This window comes from Panthera uncia, chromosome A2 (genome assembly GCF_023721935.1).
Source record: "Panthera uncia isolate 11264 chromosome A2, Puncia_PCG_1.0, whole genome shotgun sequence".
Taxonomy (NCBI): domain Eukaryota; kingdom Metazoa; phylum Chordata; class Mammalia; order Carnivora; family Felidae; genus Panthera; species Panthera uncia.
Genome location: NC_064816.1, coordinates 7,104,549 through 7,128,761, shown reverse-complemented (window position 1 = coordinate 7,128,761; position 24,213 = coordinate 7,104,549). Strand labels below are relative to the sequence as shown.

At 58.9% G+C, this 24,213-nt stretch overlaps 3 protein-coding genes across 4 annotated transcripts; all 3 read left to right on the top strand.

Annotated features, from left to right (window-relative positions):
- The first annotated feature begins 305 nt into the window (after window positions 1-305).
- Window positions 306-15,523, top strand: RAVER1 (ribonucleoprotein, PTB binding 1). Of its 2 annotated transcripts, XM_049642398.1 has the most exons (14): window positions 306-612; window positions 2,189-2,255; window positions 4,808-5,277; window positions 9,231-9,422; window positions 9,600-9,729; window positions 10,073-10,167; window positions 11,063-11,150; window positions 11,444-11,655; window positions 11,769-11,862; window positions 11,938-12,074; window positions 12,845-12,919; window positions 13,423-13,563; window positions 13,962-14,045; window positions 14,143-15,523. In XM_049642398.1, exons 1-14 carry the CDS (start codon window positions 343-345, stop codon window positions 14,287-14,289), a joined length of 2,202 nt encoding a protein of 733 aa, XP_049498355.1. In that variant the 5' UTR covers window positions 306-342; the 3' UTR covers window positions 14,290-15,523. The 2 variants fall into 2 exon arrangements, with proteins under 2 accessions (XP_049498355.1, XP_049498354.1); XM_049642397.1 differs by having other exon boundaries at window positions 11,769-12,074.
- A 97-nt stretch (window positions 15,524-15,620) lies between these two features.
- FDX2 (ferredoxin 2) lies at window positions 15,621-20,134 on the top strand. Its single transcript, XM_049642479.1, has 5 exons — window positions 15,621-15,905; window positions 15,992-16,046; window positions 16,244-16,350; window positions 19,377-19,464; window positions 19,715-20,134. Exons 1-5 carry the CDS (start codon window positions 15,752-15,754, stop codon window positions 19,869-19,871), a joined length of 561 nt encoding a protein of 186 aa, XP_049498436.1. The 5' UTR covers window positions 15,621-15,751; the 3' UTR covers window positions 19,872-20,134.
- A 510-nt stretch (window positions 20,135-20,644) lies between these two features.
- Window positions 20,645-23,330, top strand: ZGLP1 (zinc finger GATA like protein 1). Its single transcript, XM_049642495.1, has 5 exons — window positions 20,645-20,781; window positions 21,015-21,389; window positions 22,238-22,323; window positions 22,676-22,769; window positions 22,915-23,330. Exons 1-5 carry the CDS (start codon window positions 20,645-20,647, stop codon window positions 23,042-23,044), a joined length of 822 nt encoding a protein of 273 aa, XP_049498452.1. The 3' UTR covers window positions 23,045-23,330.
- Window positions 23,331-24,213: the final 883 nt, after the last annotated feature.

The window sequence follows — 24,213 nt, the reverse complement described above, 5'->3', positions numbered from 1 at the left end:
AGAGAGAGAGCATGAACAGGGGAGGGGCAGAGAGAGAAGGAGACACAGAATCCGAAGCAGGCTCCAGGCTCTGAGCTGTCAGCACAGAGCCCAACGCGGGGCTCGAACTCACGGACTGTGAGATCATGGCCTGAGCGGAAGTCGGATGCCTAACCGACTAAGCCACCCAGGCGCCCCTCTTTGAGTGACAATTTATTGGCAGAAAGGGGTGGGGCCTGTGGCGCCCAGAAGCGGCTTGAACTCTTGAGAGGCGGGCTGGGCCTTAGCCAATGGGCCGAGGGGGTGGAAAAGGAGGTGGGGCTTCTCCTGGCCAATCGGCGGGCGCGCCCTCGTTGCCGCTCTATGCCGCTCCGCCCAGGCTCGCTGGTCCCAGAAGGCGCCGGGTTTCCCAAGATGGCGGCCGACGTGTCCGTTACTCACCGGCCCCCGCTGAGCCCGGAGACAGGGGCCGAGGTTGAAGCTGACGATGTCGCGGAGCGCCGGGCACCCGAAGAAGAACTGCCGCCGCTAGATCCAGAGGAGATCCGGAAACGCCTAGAACATACCGAGCGCCAGTTCCGTAACCGCCGCAAGATACTGATCCGGGGCCTCCCGGGGGACGTGACCAACCAGGTATGGGGGGGGGGGGAGCGTGGCGGGAAATACCACCGTGCGCGTGCGCGGGGGGAACCGGGCGACACCAACACTGGGCTCCGTTGAGGGGCGTCGGCGGGAGAGTCCAAGCGCGGGATCTGTGCGGGTTCGGGAGAAACCAAGAGCAGGATGGGGGGGCGGTGATGGAAGGAGAAACCAACTTTGGAGTGAGGGAGGACGTTGCTAGGGGCGACCACGGGCTTGGACGAAACCAAGTTATCTCAGGGGACAGGGAATGGAAGGGGGCGGGCAACTTTGGCCTTGTTGGGAATTGTGAATGGGCTGCTATAGTGGGGCCGTGGAAGTAGGGATGGCAGTTGGTCCTTCCTCTGATTGTGTTTTTCCCCACCCCCTCTACCTTGGGGTGGCGGGACCTCGTATCCAGAAGTTTCAGGGTTGGCTAGAGTAAGCCTTTCCGTAGCACGCGTTTATCGACTCCTCTGAGAGATCCGGAAGTTGTAGTCGTTTCTGGGGTCTTTTCTTCCCCAAAGCCCCTGGATTAATTTGGAAAAATAGAGACTCCTGTCTCCAGCTCAAAGACCTGCAGGAAAGGGGGGGGGCACTGTTCTTTGCCCCCCACCTCACACTAATCTGGCCCGAGGTGCCCTTCTTTTGGGGCCTACATGGGGCAGGGCTTCCCAGTGCTCTTTGGACCCAAGGAGATTGCATCTAGTCGGCCCTGCCCTGCCGCACCGCAGTGGGATGGGTTCCTTCTCCCTGCTGCTGAAAAATCTCTGCTCTCTGACCCACCCGCACATCTGCCACTGACTCTCCGTGCCCGTGCCCGTAGGTAGGCACATGGCTGGTGGAGTCCCAGAAGGGAAGGGGTGTGACTTGGCGACAGACCTAGGTCAGGTGCCACTAAGCATGGTCTAGTTTTTTTCTAGAGCTGGTCCTCCTAGTGCTTACCGTCTCTCCGGTGAGAACACTTTATCTCCTGCGGGGTGCACAGTGTGTCTGGCATTAGCTGGCTCAGAGCTTGCCCTCAATGTTGGTTTGCAAGAAGGCCAGCCCTGTCAGCCCGAGGGAATTGGGAGGCAGGTGAAGCCATGCAGTGTGGGCTTATTAAGCACACAGGGTCCCCATTCAGGTACCCCTGGGTGGCATTCCCTCTGCTGCCCTGACCAACTGCATGACTTTGGACATGTTCCTTTGCCTCTCTGAGCCTCAGTTTTTTTTTCATCTACAAAATGGGCTAATGCGTAATTTGTCCGGTTGTCGGAAAGAGTCAGACTTGCAAACTGAAGTTCAGATGGGTTGAAATTATTTCCCTAAGGGGCATACCGCAGAGCTGGGACTTGAACTCAGACCCAGCTTACTCTTCGGTGTGTTGTGTTAGTTCAACGCTTGGAGTCTGCAGCTAGGCTCTGCATCCCAACTCTGCCAAGAGTGGCCTCAGCGTCCTTGGACAAGTAACTGATTTGAGCCTGTTTCCTCCTTTGTAAAACGGGTCTGGTAATTGATCTGCCTTCTTAGCTGGTCCATGTGGAGGTGGCATTGGGTGGCTCCCTTCAGCCCCTGGTGACTCCGTATCCTTTGGCTTCTTTCTCCGCAGGAAGTGCACGACCTGCTCAGCGACTATGAGCTCAAGTACTGTTTTGTGGACAAATACAAAGGGACAGGTTTGTGGGGCGTGTGGGTTGGGCTAGTGGCAGGAGGTGACAGCCCCTAAAGCTGGGAGGGTCCAGGCCCAGTGCTTCCTCTCTTGAACTTCAGGCCCAACCTTGTCCCCTAGGTCAGGGCAGGACAGACGGTTGTCCCAGTCTGTCTTTCATCCTGGGTACCCACTGTGGGGCAGCTTTGGTGTTCCTCCCCTGGGCTGCCCGACCTGGGCATTGGGCTCCCCACTCCCCGTGCCCATCCCTCCAGCCAGCCAGTCACCCAGGCCTGTCTGGTCTTCTCCTTCAAGCCCTCCAGAACAGTCGGTGCCCTTCCATCCCTCAGCTTCCTTCTGATCCGTACCTTCTCCATCTCTTCCAAACTGGCAGCTTCCTGCTGGCCTCTCTGCCTCCTTGACTTCAAGCCCCTGCTTGTCCTCCCCCAGTAGCCAGCTCTGATCTAGTTGCAAATCTGATCCAATCTGGTCCTAACCTTGATTATTCTTCTCTTTCCAAAACTCTCCGAGAGCCTTCTCCTGACTCTGCCTTGCAGGGATGTGCCCCAGCCTCACCAGCACCTCGGGCACCCATAAGGTTCCAGGCTTTTCCCTCTCCCAGTGTTCTTTTTTTTTTTTTTTTTTTTTTTTTAATGTTTATTTATTTTTGAGAGAGAGAGACAGTGTGAGTGGGGGAGGGACAGAGAGAGAGGGAGACAGAATCTGAAGCAGGCTCCAGGCTCTGAGCTGTCACACAGAGCCTGACGAGGGGCTTGAACCCACGAGTCGTGAGATCATGACCTGAGCCAACGTCAGATGCCCAACTGACCTGAGCCACCCAGGTTCCCCACCCTCTCCCAGTGTTCTTAGCTGTCCCTTCTGCCATCTTCACAGTGCCCTGAACACCACACCCGTCATGGCACTGTCACCCTGGACCATTGTCACTTTCTCACTCACCTGCCTCCCACACCGAGTGGTTGGTTCCCTGAGAACAAAGATGGGTCTTGTCAGCCTTGGCACCCCCCCCCACCCCCACCCCCACCCCTTGCATGGGAAGCTCTCTGTGGATGTCTCTGCCTTAAACCTTCCAGGGTCTTTTCTTGCAATCTATTAAGATGGGTGAGAAGTAGCTGAGGACAAGTAACCCCTCGAGACTCACCTTGCAGCCTAGAGTAGTTAAGATCTTGGGCCCTGGAGACTAATGGACCTGGGTTCAAGTTCCGGTCTATCCTCACTCTGTGGCCACAGGCCAGTGATGTACCCTCCTGAGCCGCAGTTTTCTCACCAGCAGATTGGGCATGACCTGCTTGAGTTATTCATGAGGCCAAACACACTAGAATACCTAAAAAGCTTGACACCTAGTAGGTGCTTAGTAAAACATTGACAGGGGCAATTAGTCAGAAGTATTTACTGGGCATCTAATATGAGGATGTGCGAGGCATTGAGGATCCAGAAGTTAAATGACACTTTCATTCATAAAGTCTTCCAACAATGAGTGTTGAATGTCCTGTGCTGGGCACTGGGTACATAGCTGTTAACCAAATGGAGACAGTCTAGTCTGTGAAAAAGGCTGTTATTCAAACCGCTGCAAACGTGGAGGTGAAATGACCATTGGACCAGAAACTGCAGAGCCCTGTGAGAGCACAGAGCTGGGATCTGAAACAGGAACGGTCAGGGTAGGCTTTGTGGGGGAAGTGATGTTTGCAGGCCGACTGTAGGGTGGGTTGGAGTTAACCAGGTGAAGAATCCTGGAGGTCAGTGTTCCATGCTCAGGGAAAAGCCGGTGCAAAGGCCCGAGGCAGAGTGTGCGTGGCACAGTCCAGGAAGTAGCAGCAAGAGGTGGGAGAGGGCCAGCAAGGCCAATGGGCCAGGCCACGCAGGAGCCACTGGCCCCTGCAGTGAGGTACCCCTGGGCACCGGCGTGGCATTATCTGATTATCCTTTTGAAAAGTTCCCTGTGGCTGCTGGGTGGAGAGAGCAAACCAGGAGTGGCAGTGGGGGCTGAGGCTGTGGCGGGTGACAGGGGCCTGGATTTGAGAGGTGTTGGTGGCCTGGAAAGGTGGTGAGGGAGGGGTGCAGAGCAGGGTTCTGGGGTCTGCCTGCTTGGGTTCAAGTCCGGACTCCTTCACTCGGGCAGGAGGCGCTGCTCTGGGCCTCTTTTCTTGCTGGTAAGACGGTGGCGGGCAGGAGTACGTTATTCTTATTTCACGTGAAGACACGGAGACCCCAGAGCCATTCAGGGGCTGGAGCGGAAACCCCGGCCCCAGTGACCACATGCTTTAGCACTCCCGTGTGTCACCTGAGTTAGCAAGTTTTTAGGACCCAGCCAGGCCCGCAGTAGGCGAGCACTGCTGTGGGTTGGGAGCGCGGACGAGGGGCAGGAAGCAGGCCTCACGGAGGCAGGAGACGCCTGTAGCAGTCGTTAAGGCTGGCAACCGTCCCATCCGGCTGGTGCCTGAAATGTCCCGGTTGTTGGATACCCCAAAGTCACACGAGGAGGCTTAAAGGGAGGTGGCGGGCGGCCCCGGGGTGAAGGGTCGGCCTCCGCTGACCCCCGCCCTCCTCCCCCTCCCGCTGCAGCCTTCGTGACCCTGCTGAACGGGGAGCAGGCCGAGGCTGCCATCAGCGCCTTCCACCAGAGCCGCCTGCGGGAGCGGGAGCTGTCGGTGCAGCTGCAGCCCACGGACGCCCTGCTGTGCGTGGCCAACCTGCCCCCCAGCTTCACCCAGCAGCAGTTCGAGGAGCTGGTGCGGCCCTTCGGCAGCCTGGAGCGCTGCTTTCTGGTCTACAGCGAGCGCACCGGCCACTCCAAGGGCTACGGCTTCGCCGAGTACATGAAGAAGGACTCGGCCGCCCGTGCCAAGTCGGACCTGCTGGGCAAGCCGCTGGGCCCGCGCACCCTCTACGTGCACTGGACAGACGCGGGACAGCTGACGCCCGTCCTGCTCCACTCCCGCTGCCTCTGTGTTGACCGCCTGCCCCCTGGCTTCAGCGACGTGGACGCCCTGCGTCGGGCGCTGTCGGCGGTCCACACGCCCACCTTCTGCCAGGTGAGCCCTGCGCCCAGTGCAGGGGCCAGCGCACCTCAGAGGGGCCCTTTGAAGTCACCTGCCTTTCCTAATCTCCTGGGTCCCTTTTAGTAAGACAGCGGCAGTGCCACTTTGAATGGGGTTCTTGTTTGAAAAGCCACGTGGTATAGGGGATGACAGCCCAGCTAGGAGCCAGATGGCTGGGGTTCAAATCCCTGTGAACCCTTTAGCGACTTGCTTAATCTCGTGGCCTCGGTACCCCTATAACACGCAGGTGAGACCACCTTGGTGAAAGCTCAGCGTGAGGCTCGCTCGCCTCTCGCTCTCGTGTTGATCAGGTTTGTCGAGTGCCTGCTGGCTCCCAGGCCTGGCACGAAGGAGGCGGCTCAAGAGAAGCCCACGGTCCGTGTAAGCCTTGAGGTCAGGAAGTTGGGTTTGGTTGGATTCCAGCCGTGCTCTGTGGCTCTGGGCAGTCACTCACTCACTCTGAGTCTTGGTTTCCCTCCTCCGTAAGAAAGGAGTCGATACTCACACATCACGTTGGCCAAATGGTCTCTGGTTCATTCGAGTCACATTTGTCATGCACTTCTGTGTGTGCGGCACGAGCCCCGGGACGGGCACAGTGTGGGGAGAACGGGCCTGGCCCGGTTCTCAGCCGGCAGATAGTCTCGCCCGCAGACCCCCAGCAGGGACATTCCTTCAGCACCCACCGAGCACATTCCTTGGAGTCCCCTCATCCTAATACACCCCAGAGAAGCAGGTGATATCCCCATTTTCAGGGGGCGCAAAGAATTCAAGCGCCCTGCCGAGAGCTGGACAGCCAGGGCATGGCAGGGCCGGGATCGGAGTGCCGTGGCCTGGCTCCAGAGCCCCAGGCCGGCGTGGTGGAGGCTGGTATATGGCTCTGACCCCGGTTCTGTGGCCACGGGTGGGTCCTGTTTCCCTTGTGTAAAGGGAGTGTTGGGCCCGGGGACTTCGACATCTTAGGAACCCCTCTCCTTGCTCCCTTTGCATTCGGTCATGCTGCTGCTTTCCGTTGGGGATCTACTGTGTGCTTGTCCCTGGGTAGGCCTCCTGCCGTGTGCTAGGCTCTCTGGTGGGGCTCAGGACAGATGACTTAGCTTGACAGCGACATCCTCTCTTGGAGGTAGGACAGCAGGGCCACGACCACCACCAAGTTCTCACTCTGAGCCTCAGGTTCCCCATCCGGAAATGGGGCTGACAGTGTTTGGTGATTGGGTTGTTGTGACTGGCTGCTTGTTCCTTCTTCCACTTACAGTAGGTGTCCTGGTTGAATGGAGGACAGGCCCAGGTGTCAGGCACATTGCAGTTGGAGCCTTAATCTCCCTAGGTGGGAGCCACGAAGCCTTGGTTGCCCTCTGACCCCTCTCTCTATTCATCTGTGAGACAGGGCATGTCGTGAGAAGGTGTGCATCTGGGCCTTGGTCAGAGGTGAAGGTGGAGTGCTCAGTCGAGGTGGGCTGATGGCTGGAGCCACCCTGTGCGGGCACTGAGCAGGTGCACACCTAGGGCACGACCTTTCTCTGTCACTGTGGAGCAGCTTCTTGAATCCCCACAACCACCCTTTGAGGTGGGTTTGTTTGCTGGCCCCACCTTGCAGATGAAGAAAACAAGGCCCAGGGATGGGCATGTGCAGTGATAGGCCTGCCAGTAAGGTGGGCTGACCCTGGGGGGGGGGCGGGGAGCCCACATTCTTAAGGTGGTCACCCTCACCCCCCAGGAAGGCTGGATGCTGAGCTGGGAGTTTGCTGTCTTGCTGGGGAGTGTCATTTTCAACATAACCGAGATGTTGAAAGGAAATCCGTAACTCACAGGCCAATTTACATCACATCTGATATGCTGATGCCATAAACATGAATAGAGCACGTATCGTAAGACCTTGGGTGTTGTAAGAAGCCTTTCCCGTTTTATTTTTTTTTGTGAATGGGCAGTCCAGTCTTGTTTTGAAACTCAGCACGTCCAGAAAGGTCACTGGCAAAGTCTCCCTCCGGCCCCACAGCGCCTTTGCCTGCAGCCCCTGCTCAAACCAGTTTGTTGTGTCTCCTTCCAGGGTGATTTTATCACGCATTTCAAGCAGATGTTCATATGCCCTTGCATTCCCCTTTCCCTGACCCAGATACTGCCATGGCTGCTTTGGTTTGGTTCTTACACGCTTTCTTGGACACATTTTCGTGTTTAGGCATGAGAGCTTTCTCATTCCTGTTGAGGCTGCGATATTTTCCATTTCGTGGGTTCTGCCGTCCTCTGTGGATGGACGTTGTCTTGGTTCCAAACCACACTGTGCATCACTGGGGACCAGGAGGAGCATTGTTGGCTCTTTTTTTTAATGTTTATTTATTTTTGAGAGAGAGAGAGAGAGCATGAGCAGCAGAGGGGCAGAGAGAGAGAGGGAGACACAGAATCCAGACCAGGCCCCAGGCTCTGAGCTGTCAGCACACAGCCCGACGTGGGGCTCGAACCCACAAACCGGGAGATCATGACCTGAGCCGAAATCGGACACTTAACCGACTGAGCCATCCAGGGACCCCAGCACCATTGGTTCTTAAATGTCTTTTTTTTTTTTTAATTATTTTTTTTTTTATGTTTATTCATTTTTGAGAGAGAGAGAGAGCATGAGCAGGAGAGGGGTTGAGAGAGAGAGGGAGACACAGAATCTGAAGCAAGCTCCAGGCTCTGAGCTGTCAGCACAGAGCCCGACGTGGGGCTCAAACTCATGAACCGTGAGATCATGACCTAAGCTGAAACCAAGAGTAGGACGCTTAACTGACTGAGCCCCCCAGGCGCCCCGAGCATCATTGGTTCTTGAGACCACCATAGCCACAGTGAGGCAGGTAGTCTCCTTAAGGCCATCAGCCTGGCCTCATCTGATGCCGGCTCCAACTCTGTGGCCTGAGCAAAAGGACTGCCCTTCTCTGAGCCTCAGTTTCCTCACCTGCTAAGTGGGCATGCTGACGGTGCCTGCCTCTGCGATGTGGTGAAACAGCTCCTGCAGCACCCAGCCCATGGGCGTGCAAGGTCCCACTGGGTGTCCTTCCAGTATCTGCTTGCTCTGGGACACCACCAGCCCACGATTCCGGCACCCACAATGCCCTGAAAACCCAGAGGTTTGCTCCCTGAGTTGGTGACAGGCTCTGACCTGACCTGACAAGGGGCCATCTGTGGCCTTTATCTTTGTGCCTTGCTGCAGAGTTATCTGTGTCTGATTCATGGGAGCCTCGACCCCACTGGGGGAGCGGACACGTGATACACAGCGCGGGCCGCATCCTCCTTTCTCCCAAACAGCGTTGATCCTGGAACACGTCTGGCCCCAGAGTCTGGATCGGGGGTGGTGGGCCTGAAGTACCAAAGGGCCGCCGTCAAGGGAGGTGGAGGGGCCTCCCTCCCTCCCGGCCCTGCCAGCCTGGAACCCGAGCTTGAAGCCACCTGCCTCACCCCCAGGCTGTGTGTCCTTCCCGGTCCCGGCTGCCGTGTCTTCAGCCTGAGGCTCGTGGTTGAGCAGCGCTTTGCAGCCACCCACCTCGTCTCCTGCCAGCGCATCCTCTTCCCAGCTCTATAACCCGAGCGTGCCAGCCTGCCTCCCTGAGGCTGCCTGTGCTTGGCAGCCCCCATCAGGGCCCCCAAGTGGCGCTGACGAGAGCCCCAGGGGGCTTGACCCATGCGAGGCCAGGTCCCAGCTTTGCCCTCCACCAGCTGTGTGACCTTGGGCACGTCGACCTATTTGAACCTCAGTTGTCTCTGAAAAGTGGGTAGGGTGCGGCCTCCTAGGGCCATTGAGAAGATTCCATGAGCCAGTGCAGGAGCAGGGTTCGGAAGAGGGTAGGACCAAGAACCCACCCACTCTGGTGAGTTTGCTGTCATGATCCGGGTCTGGTCGCTGTGGGCACTCCGTGTGAGGGTGGCCACTGTCACTCGGGTGCTCACGTCTGCCTCCCCCTGCCCCACGCCCCCGCCAGCTGGCATATGGGCAGGATGGGCAGCTGAAGGGCTTCGCTGTGCTGGAGTACGAGACGGCAGAGATGGCTGAAGAGGCGCAGCAGCGGGCGGACGGCCTGGCACTGGGGGGCAGCCACCTGCGAGTCTCCTTCTGTGCCCCGGGGCCCCCCGGCCGCAGCATGCTGGCTGCGCTTATCGCTGCCCAGGCCACGGTGAGTGTGTGCCTGGGGACGGGTGCCCCCGGGGCGGGGGTGGGGGAACCGGGGGGCAAGCCCTCCTCTCTGGGAAAGTCAGGGTGCCAGCTGGGCTCTGGGGGTGAGAGGGAGGGGCGAGCCGGCCTCCCCGTGGCCGGGTGGCGCCCTGAGCCGCTCTTCTGTTTCTCTCTGCAGGCCCTCAACCGGGGCAAAGGGCTCCTGCCCGAGCCCAACATCCTGCAGCTACTCAACAACCTGGGGCCCTCTGCCTCCCTCCAGCTGCTGCTGAACCCCCTGCTCCATGGCAATGCGGGGGGCAAGCAGGGTAAGGTGGGGCCAGGCAGAGTGGCGGCCGCGGTCCCCATCGCGCTCAGAACCCCAGCCCCCCCAGACCGTTTTCCCATCTGAGCTATCAGGGACTTGAACCCACGAGCAGGGGCTGGGGTGAGTGGCAGTCACCAGGGTGAGCTGGTGCCCTGAGCCCCTCACCGGGGCGAGTGAGGCAGGGTGGTGGGAAGGGGCCGGCCCGCCCCACAGCAGACTCCCTTTCCTGGGCCCCTTTTTTGGGCACGTCAGTTGCTTTCTGGGAGCTTCGGGCCCGGGGTTGCGCCTAACTGGGGCAAAGGCTTCCATCCGTGGTCCACTCTTTACTTCCCGGTCTCCCCCAGGCCTGTTGGGCGCACCTCCAGCCGTGCCGCTCCTCAGCGGGCCAGCCCTGTCCACGGCACTGCTGCAGCTCGCCCTGAAGACCCAGGGTCAGAAGGTAAGTGCGTGCCTGGCCCGGGGCCCCTGGGACCTCCTCGTCCGCACGGACTCCCCAGCCCTTCGTTTCTCCACCTCACGCCCTTCTCGCATCTGCCGGGGGGCTTGCCGTCGCTGGGGTGATGGGACATCTGGTCGTGTCTGTGGGGCTCAGTATGTGGCCTGGTCTGTCGCAGGGGCTCGGGACTCAGGAAGGGACTCAGTCTAGGGAGGAAAGTCCAGGCCTCGCGGGGGAGGAGTGCGGTCTCTCGCTCCCACCTCCTCAGCGTGCATACAGGGAGACCCATACAGACCAAGGCACACACAGATAGGTATACCGCGCATAGAAATACATACGCCACGTCACCACTCTCGGTGCACGTACGCAGAGACCCGTACGCGGGAGGCATGCGCACACGCCTGCAAGCAGACCCGCCGCACACGGACACACGTGCCGCTGACCTGTGTGTCAGGGCCACGTCAGTGACACGGGTGTGTCTGACAGTAACTGACGGGATTAGGGAATTAGGGGCTCACCCTTGTGTGGCTGGTACACACACTGTGTTGGACACTGTGCTTCCGTAATAATCAGGGGGGCTGGGTGTGGGCAGTGTGCCTAGGAAGGACTGTCCTGTGTGGGGGGATAGGCCCTGACGCGCTGAGCATATGGTGCACGCCCCCTGGGGCTCCCCGGGGTCTCAGATGGGCCCTGGCAGACAGGAGGCCCTCCGTCCCCATGGGACAGCTGGATGGGTGATGGCTGAGATGTCGCAGACACTGGGGGACGCTGTGCGCGTCTGCCCGTGACCGGCCGTGGCCTGCACTCTGGGTGTTGTGACTGTTGAGACCCTGGGTGCCACCTGTCTGCTGCCCGGGCCACCCTGGCCCATCTACAGCTGATTGTGCTCTGTCTCCAGAAGCCTGGGATCCTGGGAGACTCTCCCCTGGGCACCCTTCAGCCTGGGGCCCAGCCAGCCAACCCCCTCCTCGGGGAGCTGTCTGCAGGTAACACAGACCCCCGCCTCTCCTCATCTTTCTGGGCCCCTTCCCACTTTCTCTTCCTGAGGCCCCTGTCCTCGCTGGGCCTGGGAAAATGACCTACTGTCTCTGGGTCTCAATAGTCCCATCCGTCCATTGGGCCCCCACCTCCCAGGGTGGCCGTGAGCATCCCGGGAGTTGATGTACTCAGAGGGGTCTGTTCATTGCCCAGCACGTACCTGCTGATCCTTGTCCAAGCTCAGGGCCCCGGGAAGACAGGTCTAGTGTGGTTGGACACCAACACCTCCTTCTTTCTGTAGGGGGGGCTCTGCCCCCGGAGCTGCCACCCCGGCGAGGGAAGCCACCACCTCTGCTGCCGCCACTGCTTGGCCCCTCTGGGGGTGACCGGGAAGCCATAGGCCTGGGTCCCCCAGCAGCCCAGCTCACTCCACCCCCTGCCCCGGTGGGCCTCCGAGGCACTGGCCTTAGAAGCCTCCAGAAAGACAGTGGGCCTCTGCCACCGCCCCCTGGGGTAAGGCTCCTCCCCACATCCAGTACCATTCCAGCCTCCCCACCCCCCCCCCCAACCCCCCCGCAAGGTGCCGCCTGCCAGGGGCCCTCACGAACCCAGCCCTCCTGCTACAGGTCTCGCTGCTGGGGGAACCCCCAAAGGACTTCCGGATCCCCCTGAATCCCTACCTGAACCTACACAGCCTACTCCCAGCCAGCAACCTGGCGGGTAAGGAGGCTCGGGGCTGGGGAGGCACAGGGAGAAGCCGCCGCCCAGCTGAGGGCCACCTGCCTCACCCCCCAGCCCCCGGAGGCGGTGGCGGAGGTGGTGGCGGCAGCAAAGCCTTCCAGCTCAAGTCCCGCCTGCTCAGCCCTCTCGCCAGCTCCCGCCTGCCCCCTGAACCAGGGCTGCCCGACAGCTATGGTTTCGACTACCCCTCGGTGAGTACCCAGCTCCCATGTGGTCCACCCTCCCAAGGGCCGCTGCCGTGGCCCCTTGTCCCCTTGATAGCACGTCATTCTCCAAACGAGTATTTCACTAATACTGACTGCCTGGCAAGCACAAGGGAGACAGAGAAGAATGTGCCAGACACTGTCCCTGCCCTGAGTCTCCTGTCTGTTTGTCTCTGCCCATCAGACCTGGTTCCCGTCTGTCTTTTTCTCCCCAGAGACTTTAGGCTGCGCTTCCCCTTGGAGACCAGGATCAGTGTCTTGTCGGTCTCTGTCCTGCTCTCCCGTCCTTGATTCCTGTCTCTGTTACTGGAGAGCTGCTCCTTCTATGATTCCAACCTCCTCTAGCTCAGACATTGCAGCCTGGCCACCTGTGTAACCCCTGTGTTACGTTACGTTTGGTCCACGTTGGGTTTTAAAAAATTTAACAGCTGAAATAAACATCACTGCTGACATGTAGAAGAGTTCACACAACCCGGATCCCTCGCCGGCCTTGAAGAACTCCGAACACCTAGGTCCATGGGAGCCACATGCCTTCCCAGCAGCCATCTCTGGGGCCAGGGTGTCACCACTCCTGGCAATGGGCACACTTTCTGTCTCACTGCAGCTGCCCCACCTGCAGTAGGAAGTTGCCCCCACACAGTAGAGCGTGCCCCCTCTCGGCGGGGGCACTTCCCCAGTAACAGCTGTGCTGTGGGATTCAGCCAGGGGTGAGGTTGGTGCAGACTCCAACCCAGCGTGCTTCTCCCACTTTCATTCAGGACGTGGGACCTCGGCGGCTCTTCTCCCACCCACGGGAGCCAGCTCTAGGGCCCCACGGACCCAGCCGACACAAAGTAAGAGCTGCCCTGTCCATCTCCCCTCCTGGGTGTATCAGTTAGCCTGTGCTGCCTAACAAGCGGCCCCACCACTTTGTGGCTTAGAACACCAAACATTTTTTCTCACCATTCTTCCTGGTGTGTGTGTGGGGGGGGGGGGGTCTCTCCAGTCACATGACGTGACAGTCACATGACAGCACAGCTGGGGCTCAGCAGTCTGCAGTGGTTTTAGCCACATACCTTGCAGCAGAGGCCTCAGCTGCAGCGATTTATCTGCTGCATGTGGAGTCCATCCTCCAGCAGGCCACCCTGTGATGCTGTCCTGTGTGTGGTGGTGGTCCCGGGGTTCCCAAGAGGAAGGGAGGTTCCCAGAGGCAGGCCCCTTTGCCTTTACAGTCATGCTACCCTCCTGTTGGCCAAAGCTAGTCACGGGACAAAGCCCAGTGTCATTTGGGAGGGTCTGCAAAAGGGGTTGGATTCTTCAATAATCTGTCTCACTCAGCCCGGCCCCCTCTCTGCAGATGTCACCCCCACCCAGTGGTTTTGGTGAACGGAGCGGCGGGGGCGGCGGGGGGCCCCTCTCCCACTTCTATTCGGGCTCGCCCACTTCCTACTTCACCAGTGGCCTGCAGGCTGGCCTCAAGCAGAGCCACCTTAACAAGGTGAGGAGCCTCCCCAGCTGAGGACAGGTCCCCAGGGACAGGCAGGATGCGGGAGGCCCTGTGACCCTTGGTGCCTGGGCCAAGCCTGGGGTGGTGACAGAGCAGGGGTCAGCTTTGCTCAGGGCCGGCCTGAAACAGGCTGTGCTCCCCACACCTGTGTGGCTCACACCTGGTATTGCCCAGCCTTCCTGGCCTCCTTTTACTCCCTCTCCGGTAGCCCACGGTGTGGGTGATGTTAGCCCCGGTTGACAGATGAAGAAACCGGCTCAGAGAGAAGTAATCTTCCCCCCCGTCTCCTAGCTAATGAGTGGCAGAGGCAGGATTTGAGCCCGAAACCCCTTGCCTTCGCCCTGGGGGCTGCTTCCTCTCCCACTCCATTTCTCTCCCATGTCTCCCAGGCGGTCGGCTCCTCTCCACTGGGCTCTGGAGAAGGGCTCCTGGGCCTCGGCCCTGGGCCCAACGGCCACAGCCACCTGTTGAAGGTATGGAGCTGGGGAGGGGCAACGGGAGCACGCGGGGCTGGGGAGCGGTGGCCCCCAGATGGCCCCTGACGTGCCACCCCCTCCCCTCTGTCTCTAGACTCCGCTGGGTGGCCAGAAACGCAGCTTTGCCCACCTGCTGCCCTCGCCCGAGCCCAGTCCAGAAGGCAGCTACGTCGGCCAGCACTCCCAGGGCCTCGGCGGCCACTACGCAGACTCCTACCTGAAACGCAAGAGGATTTTCTAAGGGGCCGGCGCCAGAGATGCTCAAGGGCCTGCACCGAATTGCTTTTGGGTTTTCTGGTGTTCTGTTTGTGTTTCCCTCTCCCCCTTTCAGTAATAGAAAAATCTCTGAAAGACTTTGTTGACCAACCAGCCGGAACCCAAGGAGTGTGGGGGAGTCTGGGGGCCAGCTCCCGGCACGGAAACTCTACAGCCTTAAGAGAGAGGGGCCCTGGCCAGCTCTCTCTCCCCTCCCCTGTATCCGCCTGTGTCTGTCTCTCTGGGAGTCCTCTCCTGCCTCGTCACTCCTGTATCTTGGCCTTTCGAGTGCCTTGGAGGTTCCCCTGGCCTCCCGTGAGGATCAGAGACTGTCCCCCTTTTTTAACTTTGACGATTGACTTTTGTTTCCTTTTCTAATTTGTATTATTTTTTAAACAATCCAGGACGACCCCCAGCTCTGATTCCTTCAAGGTCCAGCCTGTCTGGGCCTTCATTCCACACTTTCGGTTTGAAATGGCTCAGCCCTTTTCCTGTCCTGTCTGCTGCAGGCATGGATGTGCCCTACCCCTGCCCGCCCACTCTGGCCTGTATTCCAGCTCGGGGTCCCCAGCCTCCTGCCACAGTTCCCTCACCTTCTGATGCCTTAAAGCCGGGTCCCAGGCCCTGCGGTCAGAGCCTCTTAGATGCCGAGCTCCGGAAGCTTGACTCAGGACCAAATGGCTCTGGCCTGGGGATTGGGCCCCTCTACCCAGAGTCCCCACTGTGGGGACAGTAAAAGGCCAAAGCCTTGGTTTTGGCAAACCAACTCATCATCCCTCCTGCCCAGGCCTAGGTGCAGAGACGGGTTTTCTCTGCCAGCTCAAACCAGTCCTGCTGTCAGTCTGTGGGAGTGGGGTATTGTGCATCTCACTGAGCCTCTGCTGTCTCCCCCCGCCCCCCCCCCCCCCCCCCCGTGTTGAAGATGAGCTCCACCTCTCCATCCCCAGGCTAGATCACCTGGAGCTGGCCTCCCAGCCTCCTGTGGGCCCAGTGGGAGTCCAGCAACTTCAGGCGGATAAGCTCTGCCCTTGCCCAGCAGCAGGACCTTTGGGCCTGAGGAGAGCCTGGGCCCCTCCCCCTGGCCGGCTGGGCCACCAGCTTCTCTCTCCGGACTCTTGGGGGGGTCCACATCCACTCCAGGGGGGTGTCGTCTCCCCAGTCCTCTCTCACAGACTTTCCTTTGCTGAATTAAAGTTTGTAAGTAAATGGTTTTAAAGAAAGAGCTGGCTGGTTCTTGGGACAAACAGTGGGCCTGGGTGGGAGGTCAGGGATGGCCCCGCAGGACTTTTGTGTGGGTGAGCTAGCCTGGCGCCCTCCTACCTTGGCAGTTCCTTCCTGAAGCCCTTCCTCTCACGAGCCCCACGCAAACGACAGGGCTTATATTCGGGCAATTACGGGCGCTTTGGTCGCGCGGCTGCCACTGGGCATGCCCAGTCCCGGGTCACGTGATGTCTGTCATGGCCGCCTCCGTGGCTCGGGGAGGCGTGAGTGCTGGGCAGCTGCTGCGGGCGGCCAGGGGAGCCTGGTGGAGCCGGCCCGGAGGCAGTTGGGGGTCTGGGGAGGCGGCGGCGCCAGCGACAGCCAGAGGATTCCGAGCGACAGGTACCTGGGGCGCCTCGGGGGCTAGCGTTCATCCGTCGGACCCCCGCAAGGCGCCGCGGGGCCGCTCACCAAACCGTGTTTTTCAGGCTCGCACCCGGCGGGGGAGGAGGAAGCTGGCGGCCCCGAGCGGCCCGGGGACGTGTGAGTGTAGGGGGACAAGGCCCCCATTCTTTATCCCACGAGGTTCCTCCGGTCCCCACCTTGCCCTGCAGCCTCATCTCTGTCCCCTTCTACGTCGTCCTATTCCCCTGACCGTCAAGCCCCGCCCCAACCGTAGGTTCCACCTGGCCACCGCGTCCATCATCAAGTTTGGCATCTGCACCTCCATCTGTCCCCAGGGTGAACGTGGTGTTCGTAGACCGGTCAGGCCAACGGATTCCGGTGAGCGGCAGAGTGGGGGACAATGTTCTCCACTTGGCCCAGCGCCATGGAGTGGACCTGGAAGGTGGGAGCCCCGCACAGGGAATTGGGGAGGGCCTTATTCATTGTTTAAAAAGACCCGCAAATCAGATAGGGTTCTCCATTACTTAACCCTCCTGTGGCTTCCCATCAAACATGGTTAAAATCCAGATTCCTCACCAATGTCTCTGCCCAGCTCTAAACCTCTTCACTCACTCAGCAGTTATTTGCTGAGCATTTGTTAGAGGTTATTTACACCACTGCCCTCCAGGAGCTTGTATTCTCTTCCTCCTCCTTCTCTCTAGTCTAGACACACTGGCTTTCTTGCTGTTCCTCAAACAAAAAACCAAGTTCGTTCCTGCCTCGGGGCTTTTGCACTTGCTGCTCCAGACATCTGAAGTACTTTCCCACCAGATCTTCTGGCTCTCCATCTCATCCTTCAGGTCTCAATGTAAATGTCACCTTTCTGACAATCTCATCCCTTCATCCCAGTTAACGTCCCCATCCCCAGTCACACTAGGTTCTCAGTGTGCTTTATTGCCTCCGTAGCGCTTCTCATTGCTTTCCTTCCATTTTGTCGTCTGTCCTCAGAATGAGACCAGAAACCCTCTTTGCCACTTATCGGTGGCCCGTCACGGTATTTAGATGCAACAAGTATTAAATCAGTGTCTGTTGAATGAAAGATAATAATAGCAGACATTACCTTAAGCGTGTTAAATAGCTATTGACTTGATAAAATCTTCATAACAACGCTACATAATAGGGGGGATTATCTCATTTTTTAGGTGAAAAAACTGAGCCCCAGGTTAAGTTGACACAGTCCAAGGTCAAGTAAGTGGCAAAACTAGATGCAAAGTCAGTTTATTTTAGCTGCTAATCTGTGCTGCTCTTCTGTGCATATTGAATACCTACTGTGTGCCAGGCAACAGTGTACAAAACAGATGAGGCCCCTGTTGTTTCACACCAGTTTCAACCTAACAGGGACAATGTTCTCACGAGTAGACATGTAATTATATCATGAGCAGCTGGAGAGGGCGGTCTGAAACAAAAATATACAGGGTTACTGGTTGGGTGAATATAATACAGAGCCTAAAGTATTGAATCATTACAGGGGGCGGAGATATTGGGGGGGGCTGGGCATGGCAGGCCTACTTCAAGTTCTGTTCTGGGATCCAGTCACCAGGAGACCAGGACAGAGATTGGAACATGAGTTTTCGAGGCAAGTGGCCTACGGTCAAATTTTGCCTGTTACCAGCTGTATGACCCTGAGCCAGGGTCCTTAACATCTCTGGACCTCTGTTTCCTTCTCTATAATATGGGGTAATTTAGTTACTATGGGTTGCTATGGAGAATTACACAGATCTCGTAAGTAGTGCTTAATCCCTGGCCTGTGGTTAGTGCCCAGTGACTAGTTGGGACTGTTACGTTAGATAATCTCTCTCTCATGGGGTGAGGATGCTAATGAGGTGGGAAACAGGGCTGAGGAAGAGATCCCTGGGGACTACCTGGAGCTTCAAGGCCCGGACATTTTCTCCCCAGGAGATGGGGAGGGTGAGCTAAGCCACCAGGTCCCCCAAGGAGCTTCTTCCGGGTCAGGAGGCTGCCTTGCAGCTTCATCGTCATCGTCCAACATGTCTGGAAGAGACAGAATTCTGTCCCGTTCACATAGAACACGTGTCTCTTGAGCATCCACAGCATGCCAGCCTCAGTGCCAAGTACACAGAGAGGAGGCCAGGTTGATGGAGCATAGGTAAACCCAGAGATTAAGGCGGTAACTTTAGACTGTGGTAAATGCCGTGCAGAAATTAGAGTCATCAAGGCCAGGGGGAAGGATAAGAAATCGGAGGTGGGGGAACTGGAAGACAGTGGAGTTGAGTCCCTGAAGCCAAGAAGGATCTAACCATGGAAAAAGTAGAGAGAAGAGCATTTCAGGGCAAGGGTACAGCAAGTGCAGAGGTCCCGTGGTGGGGGACGAGGTTGGCATGTTGGAGCTGAGCAGAGGGGCCAGTGTGGCTGATGTGGAATGAGGGAGAGATCGGGAGGATCTTAAGGACTGGTTTTATTCTGGCTATGAAAACCCTTTGGAGGGGTGCCTGGGTGGCTCAGTCAGTTAAGCGTCTGACTCTTGGTTTCGGTTCAGGTCATGGTCTCACGTTTGGGGGGTTCAAGCCCCAAATCGGGCTCCGTGCTGACAGTGCGGGGCCTGCTTGGTATTCTCTCTCTCTCAAAATAAACTTTAACGTTTATTTATTTCAGAGAGAGAGAGAGAGAGAGAGAGAGAGAAACAGCGTGAGCAGGGGAAGGGCAGAGAGAGAGGGAAACACAGAATCCGAAGCACGCTCCAAGCTCCGAGCTGTCAGCATAGAGCCCGACGCAGGCCTCAAACTCATGAACCGGGAGATCATGGCTTGAGCTGAAGCTGGATGCTTAACTGACTGAACCACCCAGACACCCCACTCAAAGTAAACTTAAAAACAGAAAACAAAAGAAAGAAAGAAAACCCTTTGGAAGGTTTTAGGCCAGGAAGGACATTATCCTGAAGCACAGTTCTCAGTGATCAATCCAAAAGTTGGGAATGTGTCCAGGGAAAAGCAGGAAACCCCAGTTTCTGCGTCTTGCAACCCTGATATTCTGATCTCTTCTCCTGCCACACTAGGTGTGGAGTGAGCTGGTCCCATCTTTAGGAGCAAAGGAGAGATGGGAACACCCTTACCTGGTGCGGCGAGAGGGTCCCAGCCAGGGCTTACAGGCTATGGGGATCCTGCCTGAGTTTTCGCCTCTCAGCTACACTGAAGTCAAGTCCATGTTCCTTCATGGTGCCAGGCACGTAGGCCACTGGGGAGTCCTTGGGGGACAGGACACCCTGGACGTCCCTTTGCAGGCCCATCCACAGTTCGGGAACGGCTAGCTGAGCGAATGACAGGGTGGGGGGGCCACACGGTGCGTGTGCAGAGGACGGAGAGAGGAGGGGCGTCTGGTGAAACAAACGGCCTCTCCTCCCTCATGCCTTTGACCGATGGGCACCTGCCTGACCCTGTCCCTCACCGGCACCCCCCCACTTGTTGCCCCCAGGGGCCTGTGAAGCTTCCCTGGCGTGCTCCACCTGCCATGTGTACGTGAGCGAGGACCACCTGGACCTCCTGCCTCCTCCTGATGAGCGGTGAGCAGGCGGCCCCTCCCGGGCCTGCGCGGCAGGGCCCGGCCGCTGAGTCCGCGCCCCTGCTGCCCAGAGGCCCACCCGGGCGGCGGTGGAAGGCAGCCCCAGCTTCTCGCCCCCTCGCGGCCGCTGGCGGCGGCGCTGCCCCCTGACCATCCCCCCTGGATTTGGGCAGCCTGCTCCTGCCCGCCCTTTGGGGCCCCCGCCAGCCAGACACCGTGCCCGCCGCTGACGGCTGTTCTCCTTGCTCCAGGGAGGACGACATGCTGGACATGGCCCCCCTTCTTCAGGAGAACTCCCGGCTGGGCTGCCAGATCGTGCTGACTCCCGAGCTGGAAGGGGCCGAATTCACCCTGCCGAAGATCACCAGGAACTTCTACGTGGACGGCCACGTCCCCAAGCCCCACTGACGCGGGCAGCCGTCGTGGCCCTCGGGGCCAGGACTGGAAGAGTAGCCAAGCCGCCCGCCCAGCCCAGAGCGTGGACAGGCCCGAGAGAGATGTTGGGAGCAGCCAGAAGCCCAAAGCCCCTGCTTCAGATCCCATGTCCAGGCTCTGGGTGGGGGGTGGGAGGGGCACCAGCCCCTGCCCGGGAGCCTCCCCCAAACTCGGGAGAATCAGTGTGTGGACGGGGTGGAATCTGACTGGAATGACAATAAAACTGTCTCACAGACCTCCAGCATCTTGAGTGTCCTCGGGGGCGGGCAGGCCTGGGGTCTATGGCTGCATCTTCTTTACCTGGACCCCCAACTCTGCCCTCTCATAGCAGCGATGGGGCCGCGGGGGTGGGGGACCACCGAGGCGGAGACTTGGAACCTCCCGGGAGGAGGAGAGGGCGCGGGGGCCTGAGCACACGTGGATCGGCGTGGCAAGGCCCCGCCCCCACCGCCGCGGAGGGATTCGGAGGGGTCCGGGCCGGCCGGCGGGGTGCGAAGTCCACCTGAGCCGGGTGGCCAGAGTGGCACCGAGGCTGGCCCGCGCCGCTGGGAACCGGGTGCCCAGCATCGCCTGCTAGAGGCGCCCGACCCCGCTGGCCCCGCCCAGGTGGGGCTCATTGCACCCTCTGCAGAAGCGCCCCCACCAGGCGCGTCCTGCTCCCCTCAGGTGGGGCTCATCGAGTGGGCCCAGGGTGGGCGGGGCCGGGCGCGATCGGGGCGGGGGAGGTGGCGCTGGGCCGGGGCGCGATGGAGGCCCGGCCTGTCCCAGACTTCTCCAAGCTCCAGGAGCTGCTGGCGCCGCCGTGTCTGGACCCTAAGGCGTCCCGGGCGCCCCCTCTTCAGCAGGCACCAAGGACCCCAGGATGCCCCAGACCCAATGGCAGGTGCGTGAAGGAGCGGCCCCTTCCCCAAACCTGGCCCAGTGGTCAAAGGGTCAGGACCGCTGGTTCCTGGGGTTATCCAGGGGTCACGGTGTTAGTTACTGGTGCTTAAAAAAGAAGAAGTTCTGGTCCCCAGGGAGAGTTGGGGTCATATGGGGGTCAGAGGCCACGCAATCCCCTTAGCCCATGTCTCTGAAGACTGCACAGGTGCTGCCCACACTGTCCCTTGTCCCCAGGTCCTTCTGGTCCGCACGCCAGGACTCCGTCACTGCCCTGCGTTTTCTCCAAGAAACAGCAGAGGGGCTGGTCCAGCGCCCTGCCCAGGACACCCAAACCCTGGGGGCCTGCCGGGAGCTGAAGGCCTTGGAGTCTCTGGGACCTTCGCCTCTGGCAAAGGATGCCGAGAACATGCTGACCCCAATCAGCCAGCAATGCTGCAGCTCGAGGCCCCCGGAGGCTCCCCCAGCCCCCTCAGCCCTACCCCAGAGGAGGCCCCGGAAGCAGTCAAAGCCCCACCGGGGCGCTGAGAGAGTGGATCCCCGGTTTGAGGGGGTGACCCTGAAGTTTCAAATAAAGCCGGATTCCAGCCTACAGATCCTAGCCAGCTACAGGTAGGGGCTGGCCCAGAGGAGGGCGCCCTTTTTGCAAGTTAGAGTGATAATGGTGGGGGCAGGGACCTCCAGGCATCTGCTCATGGACGCCCACGCCAGCCCTACAGTTACAAAGGGCCCATCTCTGAGCGACACCTCGGGCTGGTGCCGGTCCCAGCCCTGCTGCTCTGATCCAGCAACGTTCTGGTCTGAGCGCAGGTTCTTTTTTTTTTTTTTTTTCAATGTATTCATTTTTGAGAGAGAGCACAAAAGCGGGGAAGGGGCAGAGAGGGAGAGGGAGACACGGAATCCAAAGCAGGCTTCAGGCTCTGAGCCATCAGCACAGAGCCCAGCATGGGGCACGAACTCGTGAACCGTGAGACTGTGACCCGAGCCGAAGTCGGTGAGCATCGGTCACTGACTTTATGAGATGGGCCCGACCATCCTGAGGGCCGCCGCCACTGTTATTTTTTTCAATAATGTTAATGACTGCCATTTGCCAGGAACAACAATAAGAGGTAACAGGCAGCACTTGATGTGATGTGCATGGGCTCATTGAAGCCTCGTGAATCCCATTTTACAGATCTGGAAACTGAGGTGCAGAGGGTGAGATCACTTGTCCAGAGTCACGAGGTGGGGACTTGGGAGAAATAGGATCTCAAACTGGCAGGCTGGCCCCAGGCTTCCTACCTCTTCATATGATAATCACCATTATTATTGCTAACGAGGCGCAAGGTCAGGCCTTTCAGACATCAGAAGCCTCCTTGGGGGATGCCTGATACCCGGACAGTGAATCATCTTCATCATCGAGGGGCGCTGCCCTGGACGAGATACAGATCCCCCAGTGCTAACTCCTGTCTATTCTCCAGCCTGACCTGCACTAGCCGCTCCCAGGGTCCCTCCACAGGCCCTGCGGGGGGCCCTGAGGCCAACTCGGGAGGCGGCGAGGCCCTGGGTGAGTCCCGGAGACTTGACAGCTATAAATATTTGTGGGGGGGAGGCAATTTCCCATCGTCTCTGTCTTTCTTCCCGTCCCGCTTCCCCATTTAGACCCATCCAGAAGGAGTCATGGTGCACCTCCCTCCACTCGAGCTGAGTCACCCCCACCCCCGGTTTCCTCCTCTGTTTAGCTTTGCCATCTGTCTCCCTTCCTGGCTTTCCCTCTGCCTTAGATCTGGTAATACCCAGGGCTGGCCCGGAGCCGGCTGGGGCCCTCGTCGAGACTCCAACAACATGCCCCACCTGTACGGGCCTCCTGAGCCCAGGCTCTTGGCCTCTGCCCCTTACCCTGACCTCTGCCCCTTCAGGGCCCCGGTGCTGTGCTTCCTGTAGGACCCAGAGGACCCCACTCTGGAGAGATGCTGAAGACGGGACCCCTCTCTGCAATGCGTGTGGTATCAGGTCCTCAGAACGGAGGAGGAGTTTGGATGCTTAGCCAGTGTGGGGTGCCGGGAAGGGAAACACCCTCGGGGAAAGTGGTTCCCGTGAGGCAGTTTCTGGGCCCCTGCTGCTTCCTGATGTTGGTTTCTTGTACCCCCCACCCCAGGTACAAAAAATATGGCACCCGCTGCTCCAGCTGCTGGCTGGTGCCCAGGAAGAGCGTCCAGCCCAAGAAGTTATGTGGCAGATGTGGGGTGTCCCTGGGCCCCCACCAAGGCCCGGCTCAGGAAGGGTAAGCCCTTCCTCACCTAGCTGAGCCCATCCGGACTCACTTTCTCCAGGGAGGAGATGGGCAGGAGCCCTCCTGGGAGGAGTGGGGAAACAGCTGGAGTCTTTGGGGGTCCAGCCTTCCTCCTCTCTCTGCCCCCTCCCCTTCAGGGATCCCAGGTGGAAGACCCAGGCCTCCGGCTCCAGAGCCCCTGTCTCAGGGGGCCACTGTGCCCCATCTTGGCCCCTGGTCCAATCCGGCTTGGCTGAGCCTCTCCTCAGAAAATGTCCTCAGCAGTGACACTCATATTGTTGACAGCAGTAACAATAAAGAACAAAACTACTCTGAGAAAAGCACCGTGACTCGGGGATCGCGTCTCACGCACGCAGGCACGTGGGGGCAGGTGTTTTCTCATTTGGATTCTGAGGGACACACACAGAGTCGTCTATACGGGCACCAGCCGCCCCACAGGGAATTAGTCACCTTCACCGCAACTCCCCATACAGGGCGACAGCCACCACACGCAGAGACAGACAACAGTAGACAGACACACACATGGGGCGCCTGGCTGGCTCAGCCCATGGAGTGGGCGACTCTTGACCTCGGGGTTGTGGGTTCAAGCCCCACGTTGGGGGTAGAGATTACTTACAAAAATAAGATCTTAAAAAGAGAGAGAGACAGGGGCACCGCCTTGGGCGGCTCAGTCGGTTGAGCGTCTGACTTCGGCTCAGTTCAGGTCACGGTCTCACGGTTTGTGGGTTTGAGCCCCACATCCGGCTTCAGCGCCATAGAAACCTGCTTCGGATTCTCTGTCTCCCTCTCTCTCTCTCTCTGCCCCTCCCCCTGCTCACTCTCTCTCTTTCTCTCTCAAAAATAAACAAACATTAAAAACAAAAAGGCAAGACAAATACATGAGTGGGGCTGACACATGCCTTCACACACACACAAGACACATGGACAAGCTCACACGTGCTGACACTCACATGAGACAGGCCACACGCTAGCCAGAAACATGCACTGATACACCTGCTGACACACACACGTGACAACACACAGGAAATACACCTAGATGACACACATTGGCACACGGTGATATCCACACCCTGGGCCCTCTGTCAGCTCTCCCCCTGCCTGCAGAATGTCGCCTTCCCATGTCTCTATGCATACAGTCCCTTCTGTGCCCCGCTGCTCCTCTTT

Bases quoted from the DNA above. Each gene is read 5' to 3' on its own strand.
- FDX2 (XM_049642479.1), top strand. From the start codon at position 15,752: ATGTCTGTCATGGCCGCCTCCGTGGCTCGGGGAGGCGTGAGTGCTGGG. The intron at 15,906-15,991 runs GTACCTGGGGCG...CGTGTTTTTCAG, and splicing joins CAGAGGATTCCGAGCGACAG to GCTCGCACCCGGCGGGGGAG. The intron at 16,351-19,376 runs GTGGGAGCCCCG...TGTTGCCCCCAG, and splicing joins CCATGGAGTGGACCTGGAAG to GGGCCTGTGAAGCTTCCCTG.
- RAVER1 (XM_049642397.1), top strand. From the start codon at position 343: ATGCCGCTCCGCCCAGGCTCGCTGGTCCCAGAAGGCGCCGGGTTTCCC. The intron at 613-2,188 runs GTATGGGGGGGG...CTTTCTCCGCAG, and splicing joins CGGGGGACGTGACCAACCAG to GAAGTGCACGACCTGCTCAG. The intron at 14,046-14,142 runs GTATGGAGCTGG...CTCTGTCTCTAG, and splicing joins GCCACAGCCACCTGTTGAAG to ACTCCGCTGGGTGGCCAGAA.
- ZGLP1 (XM_049642495.1), top strand. From the start codon at position 20,645: ATGGAGGCCCGGCCTGTCCCAGACTTCTCCAAGCTCCAGGAGCTGCTG. The intron at 21,390-22,237 runs GTAGGGGCTGGC...TCTATTCTCCAG, and splicing joins CAGATCCTAGCCAGCTACAG to CCTGACCTGCACTAGCCGCT. The intron at 22,770-22,914 runs GTCCTCAGAACG...CCCCCACCCCAG, and splicing joins TGCAATGCGTGTGGTATCAG to GTACAAAAAATATGGCACCC.